Raw genomic sequence first — 16,789 nt, forward strand, 5'->3', positions numbered from 1 at the left:
GTTTTTATGGTCCTCCTATGGGTCTCCAAGTCCCCCGCTAAATAATCCTACCTCCATTTCTGAGATGGACTTATTTCAACAGTGACAGCCTGCTCAGCCAATCACTGGCCACAGCACTGTCCTGTCTCAATCAGTGATTGGCTGAGTGAGTTATTACTACTGAGACTGGACCATCTTGGAAGTGGAGGCGGTATCATTAAGAAGGGGACCCGGATACCCATAGGAGGACACGGGGAAGCGCAGAAAGGTAAGCATCGCTTCTTTATTGTTTTCTATCTTGCAACAGTTTATAAAAACTTTTCCCTTGCAGGATAGTCCCTTTAACATCTTTAAGCACCAATAGCTGATGGTATATTGATAACAATATACTGTATATGTCCAGTAAAATTAAAGGTATTTGTATGCATCAAGCGCCACAAACTAGCTATCGGACTAGTGCACATAAATGACATACGATATTGAATTAGGGAACCTACTTCCAAGTGGTATATGGTACGGACAAATTTACTAATAAATTTGATGATAGAAACAAATTGGATAATCTTTTGACCCTTGCGAGATTCTGTAATGCTTACTAGTGACGTCACTTAGAACACAGGCAGAAAGCTGAGATTGTTAAGTAGCGGTGCCGCCAGCCGGGACACACTCCCAGTAGGATTTCATTATCTGGAGGTTATACATTATTACCTGGATCTCCTACCGATTTCACTTACAGGACCAGGAGACTTACTTTGCACGCTCTGGACACTCAATACCACATGTGAGTAAACTTTACCACCTCATTTATTAGTATATATGTCCATACCCTATACTACTAAAAAGTAGGTTTCCTAATTTAATATTGAATGTCCTTTAGGTTGACTAGTTCCATAGCTAGTTTATGGCGCTTGGTGCATACACATACCTTTAATTTTACTAATCACATATTGGGAAGGTAGGGGCCTTCACTGGCACTACAGCGGCGATCAACAATCTGACTGTACGAATATCCCATAACCTAACTAGGTATTGGATATTACTAGATACTGTATATGTCATCATAAGTGTTTGGATTGAATACCATTTAAAATGCTTTTAGATTAGTAGACCCATGGCGTATATGAGTGCCGATATAGCAGATCAATGCCTCTGTAATGATTTTTGTACTGCTCAATGACTGTGCGGCCAGGGCCCTACAAACAATCATTCCTGTGTCCCTTTCCTTAAATCATCATAAGCCACACATTCCCTGTTGTACAGGAAAATGCGGGACTTGATATATACAGTATATGCACATATAAAAAAAAAATATATATATATATATATTAACAAATATGTAATTGTAGTAAAATGTAACAAGTAGAGCTATGCTTCACTAAACACATAGTGGTTCTAAAGCCATAAACAAGAGGATCACATTAAATCAGTTTGGCAGACTTCCCTTTTGGCTCACTGACTTTGACATATCTCCTTTGACTCACGCAGCTTCAGTTTAAGTATAATCATTTCCTACATACTTGAGCATGTGAATTTGATTTAGATATCACTTTTCTTTTACCCAGAGCAGCAAATGTGTCTCTCAGGTCTTCTTTATCAATGAAGCCATCTCTGTTCTGGTCCATAATGGTGAAGGCCTAGTGACAAGGAAACAGCACAGCATTAGTAAGATCCGCAGTATCTCCCATCCTCTCTGATCCTCGCTTACAGTCTGTGACACATTTCACTTTCAGTTAAAAATAAGCAACAAACAAAGCCTGTGTGAATTACCCACGTTTAGTATGCTAATGAATCCTGACAAGGGGTTTAATTAAAATACAATTAACCCACCCCAAGTTCCTTGAACTAAATTAATACTAGGCACAATATGCTGCTGGATGGGTTCCAATACACGATTAGATACAGCCAGCATTAACTCTCTACTGGAGTCGGATAGACAACAATACCCCAAGCTGTAATGACACAGTACACTAAATGCAGATCACAAAATTTATTCTCTGATTAAACCAACGGTTTATACACACAATCCGGAAACACGTCCGCATCTGCAGACTACAACCTTTTTGATCTTGCTACACACTATAAAATGGTTGCTTTAATCTAAGGAATCATTTTCTCTGGTGTAACATACCATTATAGTTTAAAATATTCTGGACCCTTCAACTCCAGAGTTAAAGCAGTCTGTATCTAATTCTATATTGGAGTCGGTCCAACATGTACTGAAATGAGCCAAAATTCCATTGTACATAAAATGTAGTCAAACACCCTATAATAATTGAGGTTTTGTCTGTTTTTTTTTTCTTTTGCTGTTTGATACAATGTTAGGACTCTTTCACATGAGCAAATTTTGATCAGTTTTGAATCCATTCTTTAATGTGCATAATACCAAGCCAATGTTATTCTATGGACTAAACCAGGGGTGTATAAAATATAGTCATCTGTTATGTGACCATAAAATGCCTTCTGAGTCTATGGAGAGGGTTTAAAATATGTAACTTTAGTATTTTATGACTGCTAAACTAACCATATACACTAGATGACTGTCAGAAGATCCCAAGGATTCTGCTGAAAATCTGTTGAGTACTGAGGAAAGATTAAAAGCAAAATCCCTATTGTTTAACCCCTTAAGGTCAAAGCCTATTTTTTTGTTTTTGCGCTTTTGCTTATTCCATTTTAAGTTTAAAAGTCCATAGCGCTTGCATTTTTTCACCTAGAGACGTATATGAGCGCTTATTTTTTGAGAAACCAATTGTACTTTGCAATTACAGGCATAATTTTTCTATAACATATGCTGCGAAACCGGAAAAAAATCATTTGCGCTGTCAAATTGAAAAAAAAAGGAATTTGTTTTGATTTCGGGGAGTTTTGCATTTACGCCGTCCGTCCTATGGTAAAACTGACTTGTTATGCATGTTTCTCAAGGCGTTACGATTACTATGATATGTAACATGTATAACTTATATTGTATCGGATGGCCTGTAAAAAATTCAAACCATTGTTAACAAATATACGTTCCTTAAAATCGCTCCATTCCCAGGCTTATAGCGCTTTTATCCTTTGGTCTATGGGGCTGTGTGAGGTGTCAGTTTTTGCGCCATGATGTGTTCTTTCTATCGGTACCTTGATTGCGCATATACGACTTTTTGATAGTTTTTTATTACATTTTTTCTGGATTTGATGCGACCAAAAATGCGCAATTTTGCACTTTGGGAATTTTTTTGCGCTGACGCCGTTTACCGTGCGAGATCAGGAATGTGATTAATTAATAGTTCGGGCGATTACGCGCGCGGCGATACTAAATATGTTTATTTATTTATTTATTAATTTATATTTATAAAATGGGAAAAGGGGGGTGATTTGGACTTTTATTAGGGGAGGGGATTTTTTATTAATAAAAACACTTTTTTACTTTTTTTTTTACTGTAACTAGAAGCCCCCCTGGGGGACTTGTATATAGACAGCACTGATCTCTCATAGAGATCAATGCTGTGTATATACACAGCAAAGATCGATTAGATCGGTCATAGGTCATAGATTACTATGGCCTGCTGCAGGCCATAGCAATCTATTGCCGAGCCGGGATCAGCGTCATTCCGACGCTGAGGCCCGGCACGGGCAGAAGAACGGATCTCCCCCCCGCGATCGCATCGCGGGGGGGAGATCCATCCCACTAGACACCAGGGACGTGCGGCGCAGTGCCTCTAAGTGCAGCTGTCAGGTTTGACAGCTGCACTTAGAGGCTTAATTAGAGGCACTGCCCGGCTGCACATGTCAGCCGGGATCAGCGCCGTTCAGCGCCGTTCTGAACACCCCGAGCGGCACCATGACGTATCAGATACGTCATGGGTCGCTAAGGGGTTAAACCAAGTTTTTATATTACAGGAGAAGTCTGGCAAAATTTTTTATTTAAGTATTGTATTGCCCCCAAAACTTATACAAATCACCAATATACACTTATTACTGGAAATGCACATAAAGTGCTTTTTTCCCTGCACTTACTACTGCATCAAGACTTCCTGGATAACATGGTGATGTCACGACCCGACTCCCAGAGCTGTGCGGGCTGTGGCTGTTGGAGAGGATGACACTGAGCATCCCTCTGCCATCATCCTCTCCAACAGCCACAGCCCGCACAGCTCTGGGAGTCGGGTCATCACCATTTTATCCAGGAAGTGAAGCCTTGATGCAGTAGTAAGTGCAGGGAAAAAAGCACTTTATAAGCATTTCCCCTAATAAGTGTATATTGGGGATTTGTATAACTTTTGGGGGGCAATACAATACTTTAATAAAAATTTTCGCCTGAGTTCTCCTTTAAACAGATTTTTAAAGAATTTTTTTTTCTAATTTTCCATTCTACTATTTATAGTATAACACAATCCTAAAATCTTGTACTTTCATTCTAGCCATCAAGCCAAATATTCAGCAGAGACTTCCTGTACTATACAGATCACTTTTCTACAGTGTCCTCCTTACAAATAGAAAAGGTGACACCAGTGTATAGACAACACAGGAACTGCCAGCGCTCACAATAGCAAACAACACAACTCAGCCTCCCTCTCCCTGTGGAATGACCTTGGCACAGGTCACAGAGCATGCCCAGCAACCTCTCCAATTTATGTGAATAAAGTGTGAACCAGTCAGTATTGTCTGTGTCCATGGATCTGGCTATAATGCATATCTTTAAATGCTGTTAAAAACAAGTAAGGCAAGATTGATGCCAAATTACAATCAAAATGGAAATAAGCTTTGGAAAAAAACAATATTTCATTACCTGGCTCTACTGAGTAAAAATAAAGGGGTGTTCCAAGTAATGAAAGCAATAATTAGGAGAGCTACTGTTCCTACCCTTCCAACCCGGCTTTGTTTACTTGGCTTAAGCAGTGAATTAACCATATACCATATGACCACTACAGCCAATGGCCTCTTTAAATGTACAGACATTTTCCCTAGTGTGTGCATATGTGTGTGTGTGTTTAATGGGGAAATTCAGTGTTGAGGGAATCTGAGTAATGAAAATATCTGTACGGCCTATGGAAAATAAGGATGGTACATTTTTAAAGGTGGATTATTTGAAACATCAATTATACCAACAAACAATCATTCACAGCCTTTTATTTATATATCAAACAGTAGAATACTTTTTCCAAAGTCCAATCTACATAAATTTATATAATGTAGCTTTAACAATAATGTGATAATTACTAAATAAATGCAATAAAACATCAGTGTAAAAGCAGCATGAAATTTCAGGTGACAGACATATTTACCTCTTTGAATTCCTGGATCTGGCTTTGATCAAACATGGAGAACACGTTGGAACCGGCTCCTTCAACTTTCTTTTTTGCTTTCTTAGGAGACTTTAAAGAAATAAAAAAAAATCCTTTGATACATACAGTTATCTATATTCTAGTATGTGTAAATTCTATTTATAAGCATATTTTAAGAACTGCACCAGTACACAAGTCTTAGGGGGAGATTTATCAAACTGGTGTAAAGTAGAATTGTCTTAGTTGCCCCTACCAACCAATCAGATTCACCTTTCATTTTTCAAAGAATCTTTTAAGAATGAAAAGTGGAATCTGATTGGTTGCAAGGGGCAACTAAGACAATTCTACTTTACACCAGTTTGATAAATATCCCCCTTAGTCTCTTTGTTTTAGGTAAATAGTTTTGTTCTATAAGATCCTAAAAAAGGTCCTTCTTCCCATTTACAATGTTGAGAGGTGGTTCACTTTTCCATCATAATTTTTAGAAAATAATGGGCAAAACGTTATTCTATTTTTAACTACACAAATTTGGGACACATTTGTACATGATAAGCTAGATAAATCTGCCAATGCCCAGTTTGGTCCAGATTTAGCAAGGTATATAAAATAAAAACTGTAAACTGTTCACAGCAACCAATCACAGATCAACTTTCACCTCTAGTGAAATGAAAGCTGAGCTTTGATTGGCTGCTTTGAGCAGTCTACACCAGTTTCTGTTTTGCAAAGTTTGATAACTCTGGGCCTATATGTCTAAATAAACCATAGACTCGTTTGTGAATCTAAACTCAGTACAAAAATAGTTACTGGCCACTGACCTAACAACCAATTACACAAATAGTTATTGGCCAATGACATTGGCTAATGACTATATGTGTACCAAGTGACCATGTGAATGACGAACTTTGAGGACTCACTATGTAGTTCCAATGGATTTCTGAGAATCAAGACTAGGTGACATCTTGTGTTAGAGCTGGTTATTTTAACAAGCTACTATGAGAGGTGCTCAGAAGATTGTCCTTTTGACATATATTTGGGTCTTGAACTTTTCTTTTCAATAGAACTGTATGGAAAAAACTTTTATCTCATGGTTTTTCTTATTTTGTAACGACAGTCTAAAGCAAACATTGGCAACTGTGTAGGTATACGGCACAAGCATGCGGTAGGCAATAGGTAGACCATCAAATTCAATCTTATAGTCAAACCTGTGGTCCTACAGGAATTACCATTTTTGTAGTGGCAGACAAAGAGCATTGTGGTAAAATTGAATGTAATACAACCAGGAGGCTGAGGTGGAAAGAAAGGCATTAAGATAGATATGCCAGCCACCATTACACTATCCAGGGATGATATGTGGACAGTTTTTCCATAGACGAATAGACGGACACCAGAATGAAGTGTACATTGGAACATATTTTATTATAAACAATAAGGCCAACAGGCCCACAGTGGGGTGATAGTGTCACTTTAAAAACTAAGGGCCACATGTATCATCCGGCGAACGGATGATTTTCGGCGGAAAGTGCCGATTTGCGTATTTTTTTATACGCAAATGGCCGATTTGCGAATAAAATATTCGCAAATCGCCACTTTCCGCCGAGTACGCCAGGGGGCGGAAAGGGGGCGGAAAAGGGGCGGAAAGTGGGCGGAACGGAGGGCGCGGACTCAGAGTCCGCGAGATTTACCATCTGTTCCGCCAAAATGTACGCCGAAAACCTACTCCAGTCCTCAGCTGGCGTAGGTTTTCGGCGGTGCGCAACGGCGCGCACGGGATTTATGTAGAGGCAGTCCGCCTCTACATAAATCTCCGTAGCGCCGGAGCTGCGGGGACATTTTGACGTCCGGCGTAAAAAACGCCGGACTTAATAAATGCCTCCCTAAGTGTTCTTTTTCTACAGCAAGATCATGAGAAAAGCTTAAAAGTTGTTCTCGTACTCATAGACCATATGTGAGTAGCATCTCATTGAACTGTTTTGGGCCCCAACAGTCATATTACAAACTGATTTTCTACTCTTTTGTCCAGAAAATAGCGGCAAGCTAGAATTTCAACCTAGTTTTAATTGGCCAGAGTTTGCCTTTTGAACTGGACAGTTCTAGACTGCAATATGTTGTTGTTCCATCACGTAAAAACTGACTTGATAGCTTCCCACAAATCTAGGCTCAGGGCAAGTTTTACAAGTTCACAGACAAACCATTAAAATTCCAAATGCAACCTCTTTTACACCCTTGTACTTTTGCCGCTATATGCTCAGATAATGACACCACCATGTATTTCAAGTCATGTGCAGAACACACACGATCTGTGATTTCAGCTGTCTCTCCTAATACTTTGTATCAACAACTTTTTTCCTAATAATGAATCAATTACGCGGTAGTGCAAAGTTCACCACTCATTTTTCTAGTGCGGCTGATTTTAAAGGAGGCGTAAATGGAGGCGCCTTTCATAACCAATACTACAGAAGGAGAGCTGTGCATTATTTGATTCACAGGTTAAGACTTATAAATCACACATGCTTATTAAACAACATAAATTAAGATAACACATAAACCAGTGATAGATCTGGGTGTGACTTTGTATTCTCATGTGAGCAAGAGCCTAAAAGTCTCCCCATGGTACTCCTAATCTCTAAACGAGAAAATCAGTGAGGGTGGTTTGAGTTTTATAGGATATTGTTCTGCTGAACTATGTAATGACTTAGAGACTTCTACTATATAATTGCTCAGCGTCTACGGGAGGAGTTCTGGCTTGACATATGTTTATGCGTAAAAAAAAAAATTATGAGGACTTGAGAGTGTAGGATACAATGTTAAAATTATCAGTTCTTATCATATACTTAAAGGGACATTACCATGAGACAAGTATACATGTGGTTTATGTTATATGGGGCCACTGTTAATTATATTGCTATAAAATAGAAAGTTAATTTATCTCTATTTGAAGTATTCTTTTGCTATCAGTTTCAACAAATCCATTATACCTTCTTTACCTATAAGCACTGACTCTGCTCTCTGTGGGGGCAGGATAAAAAGAAGAGGATCTGTCTACATGTTTATATAAGAATTTCATAACCCTAAACTCTGTCCAGCTCTCTGTTCTCTCTTTAATGGTCTAGTGGCCAAAACTGGATACTACCTGCGTACTACAGATGTGGTTGCACTAGTGATAGTTATAAAAGGGTAAAATAATGCTCTCTTCTCCAAAAGCCATGCCTTATGAATACAATATAATATCTTGCTGGCCTTTGGTGCAGCAGTACCTAATAACTAATATTGGGATTTATTTGAGGAGCATGTCAATGGATGTATATATTCTTAGTTACAGTTATAGAATTGTCACATTTATACCTTCTTATCACTAACATCTTGCCCATGAAACATCATTTAGGGTACAAACACACACCGTATACGCAGCAGATACGCAGCAGATCTGCAGCAGATTTGATGCTGTGTTCAGTTATATAGATCTAATCTGCTGCATATCGCAGCAGTAAATACGCAGCGTATACGGTGTGTGTGTTGGTACCCTAAAGAGGTACCCTGACCCCGGAAGCTGCAAGCTCTCCCATAGAGATGCTGTCTGACACTGAAGCAGATGGGATTTCCACTCCATTTGCTCAGTGTGAACTTACCCTTAGGGTAGCTTCACACGTACCGTATTGCAGTGGATTTTCTGCTGCGGATCCGCTGCTGTGTTCATTCATTTGGTCAAATCTGCTGCGGATCCAAGATTCAAAGCAAATCAATTCTGGGCCATCAAATCTGCTGTGGATCTGCTGCAGATCCTGTACGTGTGAACGCACCCTAAGAGTGGGTTCACACACAGCAGAATTGCAGCAGACTTCATGCGAATTCACAGTGAAATCTGCTGCGATTCCCAGAACCGTCAGTTTGAAGAGGTTTACATATTTGCAGTGGAACAGTTTGAATAGGTTTACATACTTGCAGCAGAATTTTCATCCCGCTGCAAGTATGTAAACACCGCCTTCCTTTACCCACCTTTACACCATAGCTGCTGCCAGGGTGTCTCTTTCATTTTATCTCTCCCAACTCAAATTTTGAACTAAAGGTGGGTTAACACAGGGCCACGGCAGGTTAAGGGGGATGGCGTTTACATGAATGAAAATTTCGCCTCGAGTAAGTAAACCTATTCAAACTGGCAGTACCAGGAATCGCAGCAGAGTTCACTGCGAATTTGCAGCATGAAATCCATTGCGATTCCGCTATGTATTAACCCACTCTTGAAGAAGCAGTTCACAAAAAATTATTATTGCCCCCCCCCCCCCCGGTAGGTGCTGGCACGTATACTTACCGCAGCTGATTGTTGTCCCATGGCGCGGCTACATTTTTGTCCTGCGGCGCTGTTCAAATCCGGCGCGTGCTCACTTCAGCCTCTGCAGTGACTCCTCTTCTGTCTCCTGTGATTATACGTCGGATCTCACGCACTTCAATGCATTTTCTATGGAAGCGCGTGACTTCCCGCGTTCAATCACAGGAAACAGAAGAGGAGTCACCGCAGAGGCTGAGGTGAGCGGATGGGACCGCAACAAAGCCGATCAGCTGCGGTGAGTATACGTGCCAGCGCCTACCGGGGGGGGTGGGGGGTGCAATAATAAATTTTTTGTGAACGGCTTCTTTAAGTTCAAATTTGAGCTGGGAACGTAAAAGGATATAGATGGCAGCTTTCTATTATGTTAACCATATTTTTATTTTATTTTAAAAATTAAATGCCAGATCATATAACTGAAATAGCTATTACTAAAATAGAAATAGAATACTAGAATAGAATAATAACCAGAGTGAAAGTGAACCTTGTGATGAACAAGAGTAAAAAAAAAAAAAAAATACTCCCACAGCTCACAAATGTCTCACATCCTAGAACTAGGCTTCAGACTGTCTCGAACTTCAATGACTCTTCCTAGAAAATTCTGCCGTGAACTTTCTTTTTCTGTGATGTCTATTATTTTTACAGGGACATGTTGATTTCTCAGCTCAGGTGGTACATTCCAGACAGTTTATCAGGAGAGCATCTATTTTCAGACATATGAATCACTGCCCCTAAAATCCTCCTGCATACACAGCACAGTCCGAAGTGTCGCCAAGCTCAATAAACCCTCCCTGGGCTCACGGAATATAAAAATAGAGAATACTTTTATGTCACCCTCAGTTACATTCCAGTGTTCTACTTAAAACAACACAGCCTCCGCTCAGTAAATTTGTGTGGTCTCATTGCACACGTCATTACTGTTTGTCAGTATCCAACAGCTCAAGCTAAACGTGTAATTATTTTCACTCTGCCGCTTTTGTGTGGACTAATCCTTTGAAAGTAGATTTACCAACCATTTGAAATATTACGATGCCTTCAACATCACTGTAATATTGAAGAATCCCTTCAGACATCAGAAAGAACAAATTCCCAGCAGAGTTCATTTGACATAATTACTACTTGAACATTTCTAGAGGATTATAAAAACAATTATCAGCTTTTTCCACATCCTTCGAACATTAAGACAAATACACTTATTTCATTTTTGAGCATTTTATCCATTTCCATCCATCAGAGAGGTAGAAAAAATAATTTCATTAAAAAAAAAATCTCCAAATCACCCAATTAATTCTGACCTGTAGAATAAAATCAGATTTAACTTCAATCAAGGAGGCCAGGCTAGGTCATTGCTTTCATCCCAGCAATAAAAGTTTTCTCCTTGCTTCAGTGGCTGTACCTAACAAACAGATGCGTAGATTTTAGAAGTTAGATTCTAGATGTATGTGGACTGGAAATATATTTTAGAACAATAGCCATGATAGCCAGTTAACAACATGATTGTGTTGTCCTTGGATACTTGGACACAGTGGGTGACATTTTTGAAGACTGGCGTACTTGACTGGCGTACCGGTCTTTAATTAGGCCCCCCCCATTGCGCACGCCTCTTAGCGAAATCAGCCTGCCCTGCGCCCGCTATATGGTGGGCGCAGAAATCTAAACCTGCTCCTAAGCAGGTGTAGATTTCTGCCATGATTCACGCCTACGAGCAGGTGTAAATTGAGTGCACCTTGCTGCACCATCCTGCTCGCCCATTGGGTAAGTGGGGTATATAGCTGGCATACACCAGGGAGAAGGGGCAAATCTGTATCTTTTCCCTGGCGTACCCCAGTTGTGCAGCCTTTATAAATGTCCAAGCTGCAATCATAAATTTCCTAGGACTTCACTGCACTGAGCGTTTTCATTAGCAGCCGGCAGGGTTCAGCGATCTGTTTCTGTTATGGCTCTACTAGGCATTGCTCCCACCTAGCCAGAATCCTGCTACACACTGATGAGGGGCAACACCCCGAAACAGCTGTATGTGGATGGAACCTGGCCTTGGTCTTTCCCTTGTCATTACATTGACTTATAGGGCCACTTAATATGGTGGTTTTGGTGGTTTCCCTACAGGAGCCACCGCTTGGCTGGGTCCCTCCCAGAGGGATATCTGACTATTCCTGTGTTTCTAGACTCTTCAGTGAGGCTCCACGGGCTCTTATTTTGCATATTCAAGCTGCAATAACCACACACAGTTTACCATTAACTGACATGGTTTTGTTCTGCAGCAGGTACAGGTAAGTCCCAGAAATAAGCAGTAAATTGCATGGAGTTACCAAGGCCTGGCCTCACATATATGAGCATAACATTGCAGGAGAATGAGGTGACCAAGATAGTCATGTCTTTTCTATCTGTGCAAAGCTACTTTAGAGATAGAGAAGGAGATGAGCTAGATCTTCAGAAGATAATAAAACTACAGATACAGTATGTTTGGGTAATGAAATAAAAAAAAATTGAAACAGGTGGAGTGAATTGATGAATTAAAGGAGTTTTCCAGGATAGGTCATCATCAACACTCGATCCGAACAGCAGACACACTGCACTACTGTTTGTCAAAGCCACGTTGCCTGCATACACAGAGAACAGAGCCGTAAGCAGACAGTGCCATCTTTTGTGTAATGTCTGTGCTGGGCTACTGCAGATCAACTCCCAAGTACGTGAATGGGTGCTGACCTGCAACAACCCAGCAGGGCCATTACACAGTGTATGGAGCCATTTGGAATTTCCGGTACTGTGCTCTAAAATGTGAGCACCACAACTCTGAAAAACAGCTGATCAGTGGGGTGCTGATTAGGAATTGGCACCCCGCTAATCAGATATTGATGACTGATTCTAAAGATACATCAATAAACTTAGCCCAGACCACTTTACTCTATACCTGGAGTAATATTGCTTTCTTGTGTGCAAGTCTGTGATTAAGATCTAGTGCAGTTGGATCCCTACATTTAAAAGAGTATTTTAAACTAAAAGAACTTATTTCTGATTGAAGGGGGTTCAAACTCGAGAAAGGGCAATTGACTCCTTTTGCTTAGAACAGAATGGAGCCTCCTACATGCACACCACCGCTCCATTCAATGTCTATAAGGGTGGGTTCACACACAGTATATTTCAGTATTGCAACCAAAACCAGGAGTGGATTAAAAACACTGAAAGGATCTGTTCACACAATGTTGAAATTGAGTGGATGGCCGCCATTTAATGGCAAATATTTGCTGTTATTTTAAAACAACGGCTGTTATATTGAAAATAATGGCAGTTATTTACTGTTATATGACGGCCATCCACTCAATTTCAACATTGTGTGAACAGATCCTTTCTGTGTTTTTAATCCACTCCTGGTTTTGGTTGCAATACTGACTGAAATATACGTAGTGTGAACCCAGTCTAAAGCTAACAAAAATAGCCAAATACAGTGAACAATGAATAAGCAAGTGACATGCACCCTGGGGATAGGGGATAAGTTTTTTTTACCTGGAATACCCCTTTAGATTCCACACTGTTGTTACTCTCTGCATACTCACATTACATTGGGAGTGCTGTGATACTAGACCTTCCCCTACAGAGCACCAGCTACTATGAATGGCAATGAATTGAAAGACTTGTGCTAATACTTGAAGAACTTAAAGTATCAGGTATAAAAAGTAGTTTTTTGTGGCTATTTTGCTAATTCAATTAAAACAAATATGGAACGGTACGATCAGCCTGTACTACTAACTAGGTCATGTTTGTTTGAGATTGTCCATCATATTGGTGAGCATATGGGATCAGGCTGTACTAGACAGTAACTTATTTTACGTACAAATAAAATAATAATAATTAGCAGCAAGCTATATAATGTGAATTTACACAAGCATTTCTTCATATACCTTAGGTTTAGGCTCCAGGGTTCAATAAAACCTGCTGACACATAACTAAATTGAGTGTAGCTTATATTGTTTGAAACATTTCTGATCTATAAAAAATAATTCCACCTAACACATAGTGGCATCTCGGAGAAAGATTAAGCCATTACTCATAATTATAGGTAACATATCTAGATGACTGGATGGAAACCTTGGCTGTTTCCATCAAGGTGCCCACCACCACCACCCCCTTATGATGCAATATCCTCTGATTCAAGGGTACAGGGAAGTTAGGTTCCCACATGCCTGTTGGCAGCACACAGTCCTGGAAGAGACCGTTATTCAAGCCAGGAAACTAAATTGCCAGGGAATTAATAAATAGCCATATCCACACTTAGACCAAATAGTATTATTTTCTTCCTCTGACTTGATCTCCCGAATACTGTCCCTCACGCAATCACCGATAGTCACAAGACCTCTGTCTGTGCCTCTCTTATCCGCTCCTCACACAACTGTCTTCAAGTTTTCTCTTAAGCTTCCCCCATTCTCTTAAACTCTCTACCCCGACACATCTGGCTGTCACTCATCACAACCCTAAAAGAAACTTAAAAACCCATCTATTCAGATAAAGCCACAACGTACAATTACCCTGCTGCCATCTTACCGCCCTGTGACCAGCTGCCCTATCACCCTGTAGATTGTAAGCCCTCACGGGCAGGGTCCTCTCTCCTTATGTATCAATCTGTTATTACTTTATTCATGTCATGTGTTCTTAGTATTACATTACGATTTGTATGCTAACCCCTTATCACATACAGAACTCTTGAATAATGGGTGTTTTAAAAATGAATAATAATTATTATTATTAAAAAAAAAAAAAAAGAATATTTACATTGTGATCTCCTGAAAATCTTTAGATTAAGTCAACCTATAGTATGACTGTTACTGAGTAGGATTTACTTAACTATGTTCACCTCTAGCCTGGAGGCTTGGGAGTCTTTCAATCCCCCCTGACCAATACAAAACTATCTATTATACATGCATCTGTGTATTGATTATAAATATCTATTGCATAGTATACTGGAGTAGAAGTCTTTTGAGAGAGATGTAAAAGCTTGTTATTTTTGACCATGTGTGGTTGCTGCAAGCTAGTTTATCTTGAAATTGTATTTCAGTTACCAGTAATATTTCTGTAGTACAGTCCTCTTATTGACTGCTGCATTAGACCAGGTGCTGAAACGTTGATGTGGTGCACTTCTAGTTAATTTTTTTTTCTACATAAAAAAATTGCACGAACCCATGCTCATTCCGCTGAGTTCTATGCAGCCAAGATCAGGACAAACATACTTTCCACAAAGGGGTATTCCCATCTCAGTTTGCTATCCCCTATCCAGTGCTGATAGTAGGGCTCCGGCCGCTGGGTTCCCCACCAATTCCAAGTCCTTTGCATTAATAAATGTAAAAACTTAATATAGGTGTCACTGTCATTATAGCTTTCAAAATCTAAATCAACAGTATATGTATTTGTGAAGCATGTTTGCAAATTATATTTACATGCAATTTTTTTTTCCAGCTCTCATGCTTTGAAACAAAACTATACTTACTTGTATCCAGGTCCTGAAGGCAGCTTTTTAGTCTTCTGCTGGCTGAAAAAAAGACTACACACAGAAAGTCGTGGTCATCTGCGCTCGCAGAGAAACAGTCATGTGATTGATGGACACATTGGGCTGTGACACTGTGTACTGCACTTGGATTTCCTGCTCTTAGTGTCTTTTTTTCAACCAGCACAAGACCAAAAAGCTGCTTTCAGGAGACTGAACCTGGATACAAGTAAGTATAGCTTTGTTTTAAAGCATGAAAACTAAACATCACAATATTGAACATAAACTGCAAACATTTTTTATATCATATCCCCTGATTTAGATTTTGAAAGTTATGACAGTAACACTTTAATATATAACTGGACTTGCAATCAGATTAAGGCCCTGTTTACATTATTGCATGGATGCATATCCAGCACATAACCAGACATTCTCAGGCACTACACTAGGATTGTGTCGTCTGTTTACATGAATATGCCAAAATATCTTCTGATTGATCCAGCTTTTGGTCCCCATTTATTTCAATAGGGACCATTACCATCTTGGTATTTTTAGTTGCAGCCTTTACTACTGTAGCAACCAAAAATAGTGGAAAATTGACAGAAACCTTGATGCAAATCTGTGTACATCCATAATATATGGAAATGTTGCCCTTTGCATTCACAGACTTCTACGTCCCAAAAGCATGTTAGAAGAGAGCCCTTATGGGCATACATCTGGGCAGAATGGGTTGATATATCTGTTTGTTTTTCACGGCATAAAAAAGGAAAATGTCTATGTAATGTTTAACATTCATTAAAATACAGCAGTATAGTATCAAATATATCTATTACATGTCAGAAAGAAAGATAAGAGCAATAAACACATTGTGCCAGATAACATGAGTTACATTTTGTAAAGATGTAACTAGTAGGTCTTACCATGTTGCTGCTGCTCCCTTGCCCCCCTCAGTGCCAACTATCAAGCCAGCTAAATCCATAGTGATTGTCTTTTTATAGTGCCACTCAGGATTAAATACGTTTGTTCCAAGTTTAGACAATAGACGCAAGGTTGGAAAAGTTCAGTAACTGGATCTCAGAATTATCCAAGGCATTTGTCCCAGGGGCCATTGTTTTTCGGAGAAATATTAGTTGGTTGTTGGAAGCCCTTTGCTTCTGGACCTTTAAACATTATGGAATGACAGCTGTGAATTAAAATCTTCACAGTATGTCATGGACACAAATGGTGCTCAGATACTATAAAGCGACTGATGTGATTCTACACTGCTTCTTATAGTTAAAAAGACATGAAATTCACCTACATTTTGCTGTGACAAAAGTACTGAAATGAATTTATAAGATTAGTAGGAAGTAGAGATGAGTGAACTTCAAGTTTGTTTGGGTTTGTCTGAACTCTGACCCTTGTCTTCTGACAGATAGATAAGTTGGATTCATCTCTAAGGATGTCTGGAAAACTTGGATACAGCCGAAAAGGAAGAGCCCAAACATACCTAAAATTCCCTCATCTCTAGTAGGAAGTCAACCTCAGTTTACATTCCGTTCATTGGGTTTGATTTTTGTTGCAAAATTGTTTTCATTGTTATATAAATCTTGTAAAGGCCGTGCATACATTTGTAGCTTAGTATTATTCGTGGTCCCAATCCCTCTACCAAAAAAAACCTTTTGTGTAGCCTATTATTGCAGGTAGAGGGGTAGTTTATGGATTTTTTTATATTTAAACAAAATTTTTATTAAAGTATTGTATTGTCCC

General features: G+C 39.5%; 1 protein-coding gene across 1 annotated transcript in view; it reads right to left on the reverse strand.

The window, feature by feature from the left end:
• MYL10 (myosin light chain 10) overlaps positions 1–16,010 on the reverse strand; it is a 47,862-nt gene extending 31,852 nt beyond the window's left edge. The window contains exons 1-3 of the mRNA XM_069944472.1: positions 15,961–16,010; positions 5,244–5,333; positions 1,538–1,613 (exon numbers count right to left, since the gene is read on the reverse strand). Of these exons, the coding sequence (XP_069800573.1) occupies positions 1,538–1,613; positions 5,244–5,333; positions 15,961–15,963 (169 nt within the window). The 5' untranslated portion in view covers positions 15,964–16,010. The remainder of the gene's footprint in view (positions 1–1,537; positions 1,614–5,243; positions 5,334–15,960) is intronic.
• Positions 16,011–16,789: the final 779 nt, after the last annotated feature.

The sequence above is a fragment of the Dendropsophus ebraccatus genome, chromosome 11, assembly GCF_027789765.1.
Source record: "Dendropsophus ebraccatus isolate aDenEbr1 chromosome 11, aDenEbr1.pat, whole genome shotgun sequence".
In the NCBI taxonomy this organism is placed as follows: Eukaryota; Metazoa; Chordata; class Amphibia; order Anura; family Hylidae; genus Dendropsophus; species Dendropsophus ebraccatus.